Genomic DNA, 18,034 nt, shown 5'->3' on the forward strand with positions numbered 1-18,034 from the left:
ATACCCCCCCCCCCCCCCCCCCACAGTGGTCCTTATATCCCCTTTTTTTATTATTATTTTTTTTTTATTATTTATATTTTTTATTTATTTTTCGTCCCCCCTCCCTGCTTGATACATGGCAGGGAGGGGGGCTCTCCTTCCCTGGTGGTCCAGTGGCAGTTCAGTGGGGGGGAGAGGGGGGCTGGCAGAGAGCGTTACTTACCTGTTCTGCAGCTCCTGTCAGCTCTCTCCTCCTCCGCGCCGTCCGTGCAGCTCCTTCTATCAGCTCACACTGTAAGTCTCGCGAGAGCCGCGGCTCTCGCGAGATTTACACTGGGAGCTGACCGAGGTGCTGAACGGACGGCGCGGAGGAGGAGAGAGCTGACAGGAGCTGCAGAACAGGTAAGTAACGCTCTCTGCCAGCCCCCCTCTCCCCCAGTCTGTATTATGGCAATGCAAATTGCCATAATACAGACCTTGACTCGAGTATAAGCCGAGTTGGGGTTTTTCAGCCCAAAAAATGGGCTGAAAAACTCGGCTTATACTCGAGTATATACGGTAATTGTATATGGCTCTCAGTTTAGTGAACAAACACCCGCTTACTTGCTTTGTATACTCGAGAATGCATGCAGAGACCTAAATAGAGGTGACAGAGAGAGAGGCATTTTGTTCTATGTTAAGGTGTACCCAGGTAAACTTGGCACACACCTTGTGCCCTCCTTTAAATCCAGCTATTAGAATTTCCAGTATCAGGATAAGGTCGCTCTTACACTCATTATTTAGCGTTTAGTTGGAGAGGAAAGCCTTTACACCACAACATATTTTTGGTTCCTAGTTATTCTGTTAAATTACTCTGAAGCAGAATGAAAAAGAAATTACACGCCATTCCTGCACAGAACATATTCCCAGTGCCACTGGAGCACACACACTAATACACTGTCTATTATTTTGTAGTGGATGATCGATGCTGTGCCCAGCCACAAACTCCAGAACGCTTGTCCTCTTTGCCATGCTTGTAGTTTATCCAGAACACTCTATAGAGGAACAATGTTATTCAGATACTAGTCATCTATTTTAGGAAGGAGTCCTAGAGATGATCCAGGTTGCTGCACCCACACAGTTTTCCTCCCTCAGTAGCAAAGCCACAAATCTCACAATAACGAGAATCTCAGTGCCACTATTCATGGAGGTTATTATGTGCCAATGGTGCTCGTGTAAATCTAATATTACTGATCAGTAGGATCAGCCAATCGCAAATTGGTTTAACACAACACTGCTATAACAGTGGTTTCTTTCTACATTTTATACTAAAGAACTAGAGATTCCAGATATACCAGGTTTTCCTTGACATACATCACATACATAAAATGGCAGCATTGCTGCCCTAAGCTCTATAGTACGTGAAGTCACATAGCCAGGTAGTAATATATACATTGTACTATACAGGCACATGAAGAAATGGCATGTTTGGGAAAACATGGTGAATATATGCAACATAGAAACCACTGGCTGTAAACTTGACCTTTGCTATTCCATTCTTTATAATGATGATAAACACTAAATATTTTAGTTACATTTATACCAACTTCCTAATATTTCTTTACCTTACTTCCCGGGCATTAAAAGCAGGACATTTTTTTATTTGTGATTCCATATACCACACACAGAGTAAACTGCTTGCCAAAACTGTTTAATTTTACATTAAACATTCTAAAAAACAAACATAAGCACCTGGCCAAGTTCATGTAATTAATACATCGTATTCATATAAATAAATAATAAATCTTCATTTTCACACATCCTTTCAACGCACCTAAGAAACAAAACAGGAGAAAACTGATTAGTAGAGGATTGTGGAGGAGGAAGTGGGGTTAGTATTGCCCCTGACATGATCTAGAGCAGTGGTTCCCAAATCCGTCCTTATGGCCCACCAACAATTCAGGATTTATGTATTTCCCGGTTTTATTCCAATGGAGATACTTACAAAACCTGGACTGTTTATTGTTCCTGAGGACTGGTTTGGAAAAACGCTGATCTAGAGCATTATGATTGATATATTTGCTATATGTAAAATAAGCGGCTTCATAATGCATACACGTATGCTAAAGCCCCTTATTCCTTCCACAACCATTCCTATTCTCTCTCCACTTCCCTTATTCAATTCTTACATTTTACACTTTAAAGGACCACTATAGTGCCAGAAAAAAAACACGTTTTCCTGGCACTAGAAGGTCTTTAGGTCCCCCCCGCCATCAGGGTCCCACTCTCGCTATGGGCTGAAGGGGTTAAACACTTACCTTTCTCCAGTGCCAGGCTCCATCGGCGCTGGGGAATTCTCCTCCCCTGCCGACGTTAGCACCGATTCAAACATTCCATAGAAAAGAATTTCTCAAGGCTTTCCTATGGACGTCCAGCATCTACTTACTGTGATTTTCACAGTGAGAAGCGCGGAAGCGCCTCTAGCGGCAGTCAGTGAGACAGCCACTAGAGTCTTGATTAACCCTAGTGTAAACATAGCGGTTTCTCTGAAACCGCTATGTTTACAGCTGCAGGGTTAACACTAGATGGACCTGGCACCCAGACCACTTCATTGAGCTGAAGTGGTCTGGGTGCCTATAGTGATCCTTTAAACACACACAAACTCCCTACCATCCCAAAAAAAGAGCAAATGCATTTTCATTTATTGTACTTATTGCCCTGACTTTAATAATATACGATCATTGATTGGGTCTGTGTGCAATAAAAAGATTAAAAGTAAAATATAATGCTAACTATGCACTAGCCAGTTTAAGTTGTAGATGAAACTGTAAACCACACAAAGTGTTATCATGTGTGGCATCAGTGTGTTCACATAAATGGCTTTTGTGAGAAGCCGCAGAATTCAAGAAGTGCAAATATTTATATACACACATATTTTAAAGAAAGCAGTCATGAGAATTATATGCTGAGAGACTGCAGAAGAAAATGAATCCATTAAACCAATGGTAGAATTAAATGGAAGGTCATGGGTCACTTTATTCCATCCCCGTGTACAAATGCTATTTATAATCCCAATACCAGGCTCGTGAGGGATGTCGTTCTTGGAGGAGCAGGTTTAGGGACTAGTTCAGATGAGCATTTACATAACTCTGTAAGAGAACGAAGACCACGAATATGAGGTCACAGCATGGAAGAAGACTCCATCAAACCACATCACCAGGGAATGGAAAAGCAGATGGTGCAAAGTCTTCATGAACCTAGGGAATAGGCCCCTGCTGCTCCCCAATGACCTTTATTGTTCTTATACTGCATTTGATTTCACACTTTAATGCAGAGGATGCTGGTTTGATACCAAAATATAGCTAGAATCAATGGGCAATCTCAAAATGTAAGAAGGGGAAACCGTTCTGTGAATTTACCTACATATTCGATCAACTAAAATTATTTATTAACTCAAAAGGAGTGGTTTGCAAAAATAAAATAATTGATACCCCCTCACAAAAAAACAAAACAAAAAAAACTGTTCAGCAGATGTTTCCAATTTGACTATTTTGTCTTAAAGGATACTTTAGGTATCAAAGCAACGTTAGCTGAATGAAGTAGCTTGGGTATATAGATAATGCCCTTGCAGTCTCACCGCTCTATTCTTTGCCATTTAGTAGTTACACCACTTTTGCTTATGCTTATACAGTCGTAGCCATACCTCCCCTGGATGTTACTGACACAGACTGTATTAAAATAAAAAAAAATAATTTTCATATCAGATGTTAACTTGCTTCAGAAGTTTAATCTCCTGCTCTGTAAATTAAAAACTTTAATCACGGACACCTGTCACTCATACACAGACCTCGGACACAGAACTGTTGACCCCTCACATCCTGGTCTGTACGGCCTCCCTCACGTTGGTTCGCCGACTGGACGGACTCTGACTTACCCAGACTCCTTGACCGCTGGGACTGAAGACCCCTACCCATAACCGCCAGACTGCTCCGTAGCCGCCTCCCGACTTGGTATCGGGACATAGGCGCATACCTTTACCCCATCATTTGGTACCCCATACCCCGTTCGCTGACTGTCACAGTTTGCACTCACGTAAGAGGAGTTCACGACTCACACTACAACTGAGCCGAGTGACCCCACATGTGATTCTTACCTGGTTTTATTGTTGTCAGCTACTAGACCTAACGGAAACTCCCTAACGTTGGCAGATTCTTGCCCCAAACCCTTTTTGTATTCTACACCCCACCCTTGATTAACCTATGTACGCACCAATGACTTGAAGTCACCCACATCTGTCTTATATTACATACTCCGGACCACAAGCAGACTTCTGTGGCTCCCTGCAGATGCACTAACCAGCCTGCCTATCAGTTGCTTCCTATGTTTATCTAAAAAGCTCCGTATGGGGCTCATTTTTGCTGTAACTCTGCTATGATGTAAACCCTTATGCCACACACCGGAGTTTTACATATGTGTCTATAATGATAGATGTACCCTTCAGCTAACCCTGTTTACATGTAATGTATACGTTTGAATCTTGAAAATAAAGATTGTCAAAAAAAAAAAAAAAAAAACTTTAATCACACGCAGAAGGCTCCTGTAGGGTTTAAAAACTATTAACAGAGCAGGCGATAATAAAATCTGAATCAAACAGAATGTGCAATAAAGGAAGTTTAAACATTAGAAATCTCTTTACAGGAAGAAGTGTTTAGGAAAGTTTTGCAAGTCACATGCAGGAAGGAGTGACTAGGGTTGTATATAAAAAAAATAATAAAAAAAGCATTTTCACTCCTAAATGTGAGAACTGAGAAGTGAGACTGTAGTTGCATGATCTATACACTAAAACAGCTTTATTAAGCTCAAGTTGTTTTGGTGCCAATTGTCCCTTTAAATTGCAAACCATCACTTACTTTATAGTACATTTGTGCATTTTTTAGCTGGCTTCATTAAACTATTAACATTTATTAAATTCTTTAAGCCAGAGACCCAAAGTGGTGTGATCTAAAAAATGTTGCAACTTTGTTAACATGGTGCGATGTCCCTACTAGTTTCCTTGGTGATTGCCTAACTTTTACATATTCCCCATTGATAAGATTTTCTGGCAGCTAGAGATTAAAAAGAAAATATTTTCATGCAATATCTACTTCGTAAATTTAACCGTTGTCTCTTTTTTACCACAATATTTTTAAATAAAGATGTGCAGATGAAGGATTGAGAACTGAACAAACACACAGCAAGTAGGCACCTTCAAAATATATGCAATACACATTTATTACTACTACTACTACTACATCTACACTTAAACACAAACCTCATTATGCACTTTACCTGACTGTTTACCTTGGTAAGGTTACTGAACAATAACCTAACTAAATAAAATCAACAGGTGGTGGCTCTCCATTAAAACTGCATCAGTGCCAATAAGGAGATACATTCCGCATAACAATCCATTCATAAGCACAAAAAAGCAAAGAAGATGAGTTACATATCACCATGAAGACCAGCATTAGAATTTACATGATTGTTGTAAATAGAATAAAGCACCATTTATCCAATTACAAGCATATATGGGCACATGGGAAACACAGTACAATGTGGAATTAGAAAGTAAACCATAAAGTGATAAGCCTGTACTATTGGTGACTCAGTAGAGAAATTAAATATAAAAATGTTACCAAGTTCACAGTTATATCTAATTCATAGAATGGTAGATGCATATTCTATATGTACAATGATATCACATAATCACAATTTTTTCCAATCTCATGAAAGTAAAGATTTCCTCCCTAGAAGTGCGCCACCAACGGAAAAATGTCAGAATCCGCGGGGCCCCAGAGACAATAGGCCAAGAAGCCCTGCTCGAGTTTGCCAATGAAGTCCTGTAAGCACTGGGAGTTCAGACAGAAGACGAACGGCCACCACTAGTGTCGGCCTTCAGGGTCAGGAAGGCCCCCACAGCACCCGCGGACGCAGACAAAAGCCAAATCTGGTGATCGCAAACAATAGGATTTCGATATATGATGACTTACCCTTCACAGTCCTCCTCGAATGGCGCAAGTCCGCGCCCATCACCCGGACTCTGCGAGATCACGGCATCAAATACTGATGTGTGTTGTCGGGAACACTGGTGGTACCGCAGGGAGATGCGATACACACCCTGTCGGCCGCTGAAGACCACACAGAGTTCCTAAAAAGACTCAATATACCAGCATCGATCCCCTCGGAGCAGCTCACAACAGGGGACCAGAAAGCAGTGAACCCTAATGCGAAGCAGAAACGAGGAAACAGACCCACAGGAGACACGCACCCGCTAGGGCGGGAGGACCCCCCATAAAGAGACTCTTGTCCACTCAACCTACATTATCATCAACGAGGCTCCAGCGTTTCACAAGGCCACAGTAGGTTCCATAAAGGACTAACAGCAGGAACTATAGAGGACTAACAGGGACAACACAAACTCTTCAGTTAATCCAATACCTTTATTTTTCTTTTTGTTCTGTTAAGCTTTAAACCACAAGAGCCTCTAACATGCCCTACCCATGGGCCGATATTGACTCCACCTGTGTTGCTAACGCATACCATAAGAGTTTATTTTAACCCCACAGGAGTCACTGACAGGCATTGTCATTATGTCTAATTTAAAGCCACGAGAATCACTCACACGTTTTGCCAATAGGCTCATGTTCATCCCACTAGAGATGCCAACCTGTGCTGTCAGGGTGCTTGCCTTACCCCACGTGAGTTGTAGTGGAGCTCTACCACAGTATGCCATTATGACTCCATAAAAGTCACTAGCGGGCCCCACCAACGCATATACCTTAACAATACACAAGCCGCTAAAATGCCCTACCAATGGGGATCACCCTAAGCTCCACGGGGGTTGCTAGAGAGCGATCTAACATGACACTTACTTATATTCTAAACCCGCAAGAACAGCCAGAGGGCTTAGACACCACACAAGCCTCTAGAGGCCAGCAGCCTATTAAAAGCATATACATGCAATTATGTGAATGTCCGCATGGACCCAGAGAATACCCTATTACTATAGTAGGGCATTCAGCTGTAATTATACAAACGGCCCCAAAAGGAGCAAAGAGCCGCATAACAACCGAACGATCTATGTTTAACTGAACACTATAACAGACATCATTATTATAGCGCCAACAGATTCCATAGTACTTTACAATAATGTGAGAGGGGTATTAACTATAAATAGGACAATTACTAGAAAACTTATAGGAACAATTATTGTATATTGTTAATATTGTAAAATGCTTTATTTTATAACATATTATATAATATGTACAATATATATATATATATATATATTTTTTTTTTTTCTTTTTTTTTTTAGGTGTCAAGGGGACTGGCAGACAGTCCCCCTGCAGGCAGCTCCATAGACTCCTATTGCGGCCATGTGATCACATGGCCCTCGAGGGCCGGGGTGGCTGGAGCTGCTGCAGAGGTACAGTTGGTGTCTCGGGCAGTTCCCCCGACCGGGATCGTCGGTCCAGGTAAGTTTACCACTCATATTTGCCACAGATGTACTAGGTATGTCCGCGGTCCTTAACGAGCGTTTTTTGACGAACTTACCTACGTTCCGTTCGTTAAGGGGTTAATTCATACTTGGGGAAAGAACTGGCTTCTCTGGAAGCTCAGAATGGAGATCAGGAGAAGCAAATTGCGAAATTGAGTTAGATCGACAATCTTGAGGGAGGTCTGCTGCTTACCGAACAGAGTTTAGTGGGGGCAGGTAGTGGAGTGGAAGGAGGAAGGTTAGAGGAAATGTTAAACTAGTGGTGAGTGGGGGTCATAGAAAGGAGATGAGCTTTAGCTCAGTACAAGGGGGGCAGAGATGGGAGGAGGGGCATGCTCAAAACAAAGTAAATATGTAATATTAATAAAAATTCACAAAAAGTACAAGTAACTCATGATAATATTAAATGTATGCTTACTTATGCAAGGAGCCTAAATAACAAAAATCGGGTTACTAGAAGCAATGGCATACACTAAACAATATGACATAATAGGCATAACAAACATGGTGGGATGAGACACATGACTCGGAAGTTAACTTAAATTGGTACACATTATTTAGGAAAGATAGAAAAAAACAGGTGGTGGGCATGTTTGTATGTTAACCATGAGTTAAAGCCAAATCTCCAGCATGAGATGAGGAACATTTAAAGGCTTAATGGGTAAATATCTGTTTGGGGCAAAAGAAGGTAAATCAATTATTGGTTGGGATATGTTATAAACCAGCTAATGTTAATATTTGGAGATTTTAATTACCAAGACATAAATTAGGACAGAGGGACTAGTAGTTCAGCAAAGGGAATTAGGTTTTTGAACTTGTTAATTTTAAATGACCCCTTCATGTCACAACTAGAAAGGACGCTTGTCTGGACCTGGTTCTAACAATCTGATATTTTGACCAACATTCAAGTAGGTGAGCACTTGGGAAATAGTGATCACAATATAGTGTCCTTTGAAGAAGAAAAAAAAAAGCACATGAGGTATATTAACACATTAATTTTAAAAAGGCCAATTTCTATAAGTTAGGGCAGCTTTACAATATATTGACTGTCAAACGCTTTAGTGAAAAAAAACAGATGGAATAAATGTAATATCTTTAAAGGGACACTCCAGGCACCCAGACCACTTCTGCCCATTGTCACCGTCTGGGTGACAACTCCCACTACCCTTAACCCTGCAAGTGTAATTATTGCAGTTTTTTTTTAATAAACTGCAATAATTACCTTGAAGGGTTAACTCTTCCTCTAGTGGCGGTCTACTAGATTCATAGCACAGGTTTTCTGTGCTATAGCGTCGCTGGACGTCCTCACGCTGTGTGAGGACCTCCAGCGTCGCCAATATCCCCATAGGAAAGCATTGAAAGAATTTTCAATGCTTTCCTATGGAGAGGTCTAATGCGCTTGCACGGCATTGCCGTGGCTTCTGACGATTTTAGCCAAGCAGGCAGATCAGGGGAAGAGCTGCCAGCAGCAGACTGGGTAGAGGAAGAACACTATTGTTAGGAATACAAATCTGTAATATTGTTAGATAAGCTTTTCAATATTTTTGGGTAAACTCCCCCTCCACACACACAATATATCATGAGAACTTATTTTGTAATATTTCGACTTATTGTTTTTATATAGATAAATCATTTATATATTAATATTTTGAAAAAAAATAATTTTAAAAGTTTATCCAGAAATATTAAACCATTTGAAAAGCTTATCCAACAATGTCTAATAGAGGCCACGGTTTGGTAGATAAACAAGGATACAATTTATTTTGCAACAAATTATACACTTAAATCATGGGTCGTCAACCTGGTCCCTACCGCCCACTAGTGGGCGTTTTAGGATTTCAGGTGGGCGGTAGGGATTTCCAGGTTTTGACGACCTGACGACCGGGTGGACAGGCGGGCGCGAGCCGGCGGTACCCCTGCGACTGGGTACCGCCGTGACAATTTGCGGCCCCGGCCCGCGCGGCAAACCGCCGGGGCCGCATATGGAGGGGTCCATCGGGTGGCCCATGCTGTCAGGGCCACCCGATGGATGTGGATTGTGAGGGGGCCCGGTCAGCGCTGGGCGCTTTAACAGCGCGACCGGGCCTCCTGTGATGACATCGCAGAGCTGGGAGGAAGTGACTGCACGTCACTCCTTCCAGCTATCAGCCCGCGCGGGTGGAAGACCAGGGAGTCAGAGTGGGAACTCTGACTCCCATCCACCTGAGCCACCACTGGACCCCAGGGAAAGTCACCTGAATCTAAAAGGTAGGAAACAGGAGGGTGACTTAAATATAATGTGTGTGTGTGTGTGTCTGTGTCTTTGTATGTATGTCTTGTGTGTGTGTGTTTCTTTGTATGTATGTCTTGTGTGTGTGTGTGTTTCTTTGTATGTATGTCTTGTGTGTGTGTGTGTGTATGTATATATGTGTGTCTTGTGTGTGTGTATGTATGTGTGACTGTGTTGGTATGTGTGTCTTGTGTGTCTGTATGTATGTGTGACTGTCTGTTGGTATGTGTGTCTGTATGTATGTGTCTTGTGTGTATGTGTGTATGTGTGTCTGTCTGTGTTCCTGTATGTGTGTGTGTATGTGTGTCTGTGTGTGTCTGTATGTGTGTGTGTGTATGTATGTGTCGTGTGTCTGTATGTGTATGTGTCTGTGTGTGTGTGTATGTATGTGTCTGTGTGTGTGTGTATGTATGTGTGTGTGTATGTATGTGTCGTGTGTATGTACGTGTGTCGTGTGTGTGTGTATGTACGTGTGTCGTGTGTGTGTGTATGTACGTGTGTTGTGTGTGTGTGTATGTACGTGTGTTGTGTGTGTGTGTATGTACGTGTGTCGTGTGTGTGTATGTACGTGTGTCGTGTGTGTGTATGTACGTGTGTCTTGTACGTGTGTCTTGTACGTGTGTCTTGTACGTGTGTCTTGTACGTGTGTCTTGTACGTGTGTCTTGTACGTGTGTCTTGTACGTGTGTCTTGTACGTGTGTCTGTCTGTTATAGTGGACAATATAGTAAGTGGGCTACCTAGCTCAGCCTTCCTACTGGGCATTGCTACAAGGAAGTTTAAAAATTGAAAAAAAGGGAAAAAAAGGTGGGGAGGGGAATTGAGGAGGGAGAGGAGATGAGCTGACGCACAAATGAGAAATCATATTATGCGCAAACAGAGAAGTCGTCTGAATATCACTGAAAGAGACCTTCGTTTGTTCCTTACGAAAATCGAACCAGATATCAAATATTTAGTCTCGCAGCATCAACCTCAAGGATCTCATTAATCACTAGTAAAGGTAATTTCAATTTACTTTATTGTTTTCTCATTAAGTAGAAATAAAAAGATAAATGTACGTACATTTATTTTTTGTAAAACACCCTCCTTTCTAAAAAATATTCGGCATTTGCGCGAAAACTGGTGGGCGGTAAGGACATTTTTTCAACCAAAAAGATGCATTAGTGGGCGGTAGGTAAAAAAAGGTTGACTATCACTGACTTAAATATACACTTCAAAGACTGTCACAATTTTAAAAACAACAGTGTCAGAAGGGCAAACTTTACAGTGCATTAAACACTCACCAACAGGAACAGAAAGCAGACAGGTCACATTGAGTGATTGTTGTTAAGCACCTGTTAAAGAGAAGAGTATATAAACTACAAACAAACTCCACAGTTCTGAACATTTAACATGAGCACGTGACATTGGTGAATGACATTACCAATCGGCCTGCTTTGTGGATCTGTATGATGCCTAGATAACCAGGGAGCACGCCACCAGACCTCCATAAACAGACAGGCTCTTCAGGTTTAAGCATGAATGGGATGTTGCCCTGCATGTTTCCCACAGGCCTGAGGTGAAATTCAGTAGGTACAGACCCCATAAATTCTGGCACCATGGAGATTTGTCCATTGTATATTTCAGGAGTATCTACATCAGGGACATTTTCCACTTTCTGGAAATAAAGAGAAAATAAAGCAGCAAAAAGTGAACAGAACATATCCGAATACGATGTATATTTTTCATATAACATACTTTATCGACCAAACACAAAATGCAATGGCAAATAAGAACAAATTAATATTCCAAAACACTTTGTAATGTCAACACATATAAAACATTTCATTTCAAGGGACACTATAGTCATTTGAACAACTTTAGCTTAATGAAGCTGTTTTGATGTATAGATCATGCCCCTGCAGCCGCACTGCTAAATCCTCTGCCATTTAGGAGTTAAATCCCTTTGTTTATGAACCCTAGTCACACCTCCCTGCATGTGACTTGCACAGCCTTCCATAAACACTTCCTGTAAAGAGAGCCCTATTTAGGCTTTCTTTATTGCAAGTTCTGTTTAATTAAGATTTTCTTATCCCCTGCTGTGTTAATAGCTTGCTAGACCCTGCAAGAGTCTCCTGTATTTGATTAAAGTTCAATTTAGAGATTGAGATACAATTATTTAAAGTAAATTACATCTGTATGAAAGTGAAACCAGTTTTTTTTTTTCATGCAGGCTCTGTCAATCATAGGCAGAGGAGGTGTGGCTAGGGCTGCATAAACAGAAACAAAGTGATTTAACTCCTAAATGACAGTGAATTGAGCAGTGAAATTGCAGGGGAATGATCTATACCAGTGGTAGTCAACCCTTTTCTACCTACCGCCCACTAATGCATCTTTTTGGTTGAAAAAATTTCCTTACCGCCCACCAGTTTTCGCGCAAATGCGGAATATTTTTAAGAAAGGAGGGTGTTTTTAAAAAAAATAAATGTACGTACATTTATCTTTTTATTTCTACTTAATGCAGGTTTATAAGGTTTTTAACTTTATAATGTTTAATGAGAAAACAATAAAGTAAATTGAAATTACCTTTACTAGTGATTAATGAGATCCTTGAGGTTGATGCTGCGAGACTAAATATTTGATATCTGGTTCGATTTTCGTAAGGAACAAACGAAGGTCTCTTTCAGTGATATTCAGACAACTTCTCTGTTTGCGCATAATATGATTTCTCATTTGTGCGTCAGCTCATCTCCTCTCCCTCCTCAATTCCCCTCCCCACCATTTTTTCCCCTTTTTTCTATTTTTTAACCGTCCTTATAGCAATGCCCAGTAGGAAGGCTGAGCTAGGTAGCCCACTTACTATAGTCCACTATAACATACAGACACACACACACACACACACACACAAGACACACACACACAGGACACACACACAAGACACACACACACGACACACACACACACACGACACACACACACACACGACACACACACACACACACGACACACACACACACGACACACACACACACGACACACACACACACACGACACACACACGACACACGACACACACACACACGACACACACACACACGACACACACACACACGCACACACACGACACACACACAGGACACACACACAGGACACACACACAGGACACACACAGGACACACACAGGACACACACACAGGACACACACACAGGACACACACACAGGACACACATACAAAGACACAGACAGGCACACATACACACACACACGTATGTGTGCCTGTCTGTGTCTTTGTATGTGTGTCCTGTGTGTGTGTCTGTATGTTATAGTGGACTATAGTAAGTGGGCTACCTAGCTCAGCCTTCCTACTGGGCATTCCTATAAGGATGGTTAAAAAATAGAAAAAAGGGGAAAAAAAGGTGGGGAGGGGAATTGAGAAGGGAGAGGAGATGAGCTGACGCACAAATGAGAAATCATATTATGCGCAAACAGAGAAGTTGTCTGAATATCACTGAAAGAGACCTTCATTTGTTCCTTACGAAAATCGAACCAGATATCAAATATTTAGTCTTGCAGCATATACATACAAACAGACAGGCACACACACATGCAGACACACACATAAGACATACATAGACACACACACATGCAGACACACATACAATGACACATACATACAAAGACAAGACACACATACATACAGACAGACACACACACACACACACACACGACACATACAAGACATACATACAGACACAGACAGGCACACATACAGACACACAAGACACACATACATACATACACACACAAAGACACAGACAGGCACACATACACACGAGACACATACATACAAACAGACAGGCACACATACAAACAGACACACACAGACATGCACACACACATGCAGACATACATAGACACACACACATGCAGACACAAGACACACATACAATGACACATACATACAAAGACAAGACACACAAACATACAGACACACACACACACAAGACATACATACAAAGACACATACAGACATACACAAGACATACATACAAAGACACACACACACACAAGACATACATACAAAGACACACACACACACACACATTATATTTAAGTCACCCTCCTGTTTCCTACCTTTAAGGTGCAGGAGGGTGACTTTCCCTGGGGTCCAGTGGTGGCTCAGGTGGATGGGAGTCAGAGTTCCCACTCTGACTCCCTAGTGTTCCTCCCACGCGGATCTCAGTTTTAGCTGGGAGGAGTGACCGGGAAATCACTTCCTCCCAACTCTGATGTCATCACAGGGGGCCCGGTCGCGCTGTTAAAGCGCCCAGCGCTGACCGGGCCCCCTTTACAATCCGCATCCATCGGGTGGCCCTGACAGCATGGGCCACCCGATGGACACTTTGGAAGGCGGCCCCGGCGGTTTACCGGGCGGGTCGGAGCCGCAAATGGTCACGGCGGTACCCAGTCGCACGGGTACTGCCGGCTCGCACCCGCCTGCCCGATCAACCTGGAAATCCCTACCGCCCACCTGGAATCCTGAAACGCCCACTAGTGGGCGGTAGGGACCAGGTTGACGAACCATGAATTCTATACACTAAAACTGCTTTATTTAGCTAAAGTAATTTAGGTGACTATAGTGTTCCTTTCAGCCTGTCAAGGAATGTATAACATCTGAACTATGGTCCCTTACAACATACAAACCTTTTCTGAGGATGTGTGACCTGTAATTTATCTATTAAGATTGTTACATTAATAGCAATGTGCTCTTGCTATATGGCTTACCCTAGAGACAACACAATATACAGGATATTAGTGAACAGTATCCACTTGATCACCAAATTTTATTTTTAAAATATTAATCCATGCAGCTGCTGTAGGGATTAATATTTGTAATTGGTCTCTGAGGAAGTCCACATTTGTGGAGGAGTCACATTAACCCCTTAAGGACCAAACTTCTGGAATAAAAGGCAATCATGACATGTCACACATGGCATGTGTCCTTAAGGGCTTAAACTATTTTTGTTTAAAGGGACACTATAGTCACCAGAACAACTACAGCTTAATGTAGTTGTTCTGGTGAGTATAATCATTGCCTTCATGCATTTTCATGCAAAAACTGCCTTTTCAGAGAAAAGGCAGTGTTTACATTGCCCCTAGGGACACCTTCAAGTGGCAGCCACTCAGATGGCCACTGGAGGGGCTTCCTGGCTCAGAGATGCACAGTAGGCAGCTCTGCCGTTCAGCATCTCTATTCTCTGCATGGGGACGCTGAATTTTCCTCATAGAGAAGCATTGATTCAATGCATCTCTATGAGGAGATGCTCATTGGCCAAAATGGTGTTTGGCCCTGCCCCCTTGCAGATTTTAGCCAATCCAATGCTTTCCCAATGGGAAAGCATTGTATTGGCTAAAAATCGGCAATTCTGATGAGGTCACCATGGGGGTGGGTCCAGCTCTGGCGGACCTGCACGGCGCTGGAAATAAGGTGAGTTTTATTCCTTTTTAGGGGGAGAGCCACCTTAATGGTGGGTTTTGCACTATAGGGTCAGGAATACATGTTTGTGTTCCTGACCCTATAGTGTTTTTTTTTTTTTTTTTAAATCTATTTCATTTTTGTATTAAAATATTGATATCAAGTGGATACTGTTCCATTGATTTAATGTCTGTGGACTATGGTTCTGATTGAAGGAGGCAAAGTAGGTGTTAGCCACCCAGCCTACGTTAGGGGAGGCACCCCAAGACGCCACATTTCTTTATATTCTGCGAGTGCAACCTTATAGCGTATATTGCATTGTATGTAAATTTTCTATAACATTGAAATACATAAAGGGAATCAACACTGTAAAGAAGGAGACTATATTTAAAAGAAGAAAAACTACCACAACAAGAGGACATAGTCCCAAATTAGAGGGACAAAGGTTTAAAAATAATATCAGGAAGTATTACTTTACTGAGAGGGTAGTGGATGCATGGAATAGCCTTCCATCTGAAGTGGTAGAGGTTAACACAGTAAAGGAGTTTAAGCATGCGTGGGATAGGCATAAGGCTATCCTAACTATAAGATAAGGCCAGGGACTAATGAAAGTATTTAGAGAATTGGGCAGACTAGATGGGCCGAATGGTTCTTATCTGTCGTCACATTCTATGTTTCTATGTTTCTAAATGTGCTTCACCACGTGGTGCTTTTATCCTTTTCACAAAAGGTTAGCTGAATCCCCAGTACCCTGTATATTTTGCCGTTTAAGAATGGTGGTAAACTAGGAAAAACCACCTGGGAAGCTGAATTGTTCAAAGTCAAGTACTACTACATGTGGGAATATCAATCCATTATGAAAGTACATTTTTATTTTTTTTAGCCTAAATACAAACTTGTACTTAAGGGATTTAACACATTTTATTTTGCCACTTGTATATATACCACATGCCTGTGTGAAGCTGGTGAACTGGCGTCAGGGTCATTGGCTCATTGATGCACCTGGAAAGTGAAGGCTAGCCTGCCTGGTAGCTTAAATTGCTGAAAAGCCTATAGGGACACTATAGTCAACAGAATAACTACAGCTTAAAGGCAAGTTTATTACTTTTTAAGGGAGAGGCAAGCCACCTAAATGATTGTTTTAACACAAACATGTATTCCTGAACCTATAGTGCTCCTTTAATGCGGACATAATAGGAAAGTGTCAGAACCCACAGTGCATCACAGTTTGCCAAGTATTGGGCTGCATAGCCTCAGACCGTCACAGTGCTCACGATGACCTAGGGGTTTACTGCCAAAAGTGCCTTCAATGGAGATGTGAACATTAGAACTGCACAATGGAAGTGTAGAATATATAGGTGAGAGTGTATAATGTATGCGAAAATACATTACTTTTTATTCCTGCCTAAACGTTCAGATACATCAGTGGCTTTTTTTTTTCTTTTTTGAGTATGATCCTTTTTTAATAAGAGATTTTATTGGCAAAAGTTTACCTTGTTCCTGATACTATGTTGAACGTATTATGCTGTACCATTACTGTTGTGTCTTTTCACGTGTCATACAAAAATAAAGATTTTTACAAATTTTAAAAAAGTTTACTTCTTTTTTTAGAATATGAATTTAAAGACTTTCTAAAACAAGTATTTACATCTTTAAAACTATGGGTAAATCTCCAAAACTATCAGACCAACTGTTGTTTGCAATTAAATTAATTAATACAGCTTGCTCGGCAATACTATGGGTGAAAGAGATATCACTGATCACGAAAATCTCAGAATTGTGGGTTTATTTACCCAACACAATCATGGAGACCTTAAATGAGAATTGAGAGCACAGCTGAAAAAATTGCCTAGTACAAGATTTTATTTTAGTTGGGCTATTTTGGTCTAAAATTTGCAATTTCCAGTTCAGTAAATAAAGGCCAATGGCCCTTGTAGTACAGCTTGGAGATGGCAATTACCTGGATTTAGCACGCTTTTGAGCTATAAAAACATAGCAATGGCTATTAATCTATTTTTAAATTAGCTTATTTTGCTTTGGCATCCCTCCTGCAAAAATATTTTATAAATAGTGGAATTATTTAATAGTTTAGATGGTCATATAATAAAAGGAAATGTCATTTAAAATGTGGGAAATAAAGGTTACCTCAAACCCTCCTGTCTCTTCTAAGATGTCGTGTAAAAGTCGGATATATTCAGTAGCAGCTTTCAATGTGTCCACTTTGCTCGGCTTCCTGTCCTTGGGAATTAGTGGCACAATGCTTTTAAGCTTTGAAAACCCGCTGTTTATATTTCTAATCTACAAACCATTAAACAAAAGTTATTACACAGTGGACATGCCGCCATTAACACAGAAACACATGTGCATACAGTAACCACATAAACTAGCAATATGAAGGACAAAAAGAATAAGGACCATGTGAAGGCCACGTGGTATTTGTTTATATTTGTGCAGAAAGAGTCCTGCTTTTTTTGTCAAAACATGTGATAACTGACAAAAGCGTGGAGGTTGGTGCTCATAGACTATCTGAACCCATTACAATATGATATAGTGGTTATGGTGTTCAGATTGTATATCTTGTATACATTCATGTATTCATGAGGTGTAAAAATTGAAATGTAGAAACCCAAAAATTCTTCATTTGCAATGTTCCCCCTGCTTTGCTCTGTCTGAACTGGATTAAAAGGTTGTTGGCTAACATTTTAAACTTAAAAGGCACGGAAGACAGCCACTAGAGGTGGATTTAACCCCTTAAGGACTGAGTCAAATGTACATGTTGTGATCAAAACGTAAACAAAAACTTGAATTTGCGCTAT

General features: G+C 41.2%; 1 protein-coding gene across 2 annotated transcripts in view; it reads right to left on the reverse strand.

Annotated features, from left to right (window-relative positions):
* Positions 1 to 1,744: 1,744 nt before the first annotated feature.
* The window catches only part of FIGLA (folliculogenesis specific bHLH transcription factor), a 30,653-nt gene continuing 14,363 nt past the window's right edge, over positions 1,745 to 18,034 (reverse strand). For both annotated transcript variants that reach the window (XM_063445593.1, XM_063445592.1), the window contains exons 3-6: positions 17,364 to 17,516; positions 11,186 to 11,419; positions 11,046 to 11,096; positions 1,745 to 1,792 (exon numbers count right to left, since the gene is read on the reverse strand). In XM_063445593.1, the coding sequence (XP_063301663.1) occupies positions 11,070 to 11,096; positions 11,186 to 11,419; positions 17,364 to 17,516 (414 nt within the window). In that variant the 3' untranslated portion in view covers positions 1,745 to 1,792; positions 11,046 to 11,069. The remainder of the gene's footprint in view (positions 1,793 to 11,045; positions 11,097 to 11,185; positions 11,420 to 17,363; positions 17,517 to 18,034) is intronic.

Source organism: Pelobates fuscus, chromosome 3, assembly GCF_036172605.1.
Source record: "Pelobates fuscus isolate aPelFus1 chromosome 3, aPelFus1.pri, whole genome shotgun sequence".
Lineage (NCBI taxonomy): Eukaryota > Metazoa > Chordata > Amphibia > Anura > Pelobatidae > Pelobates > Pelobates fuscus.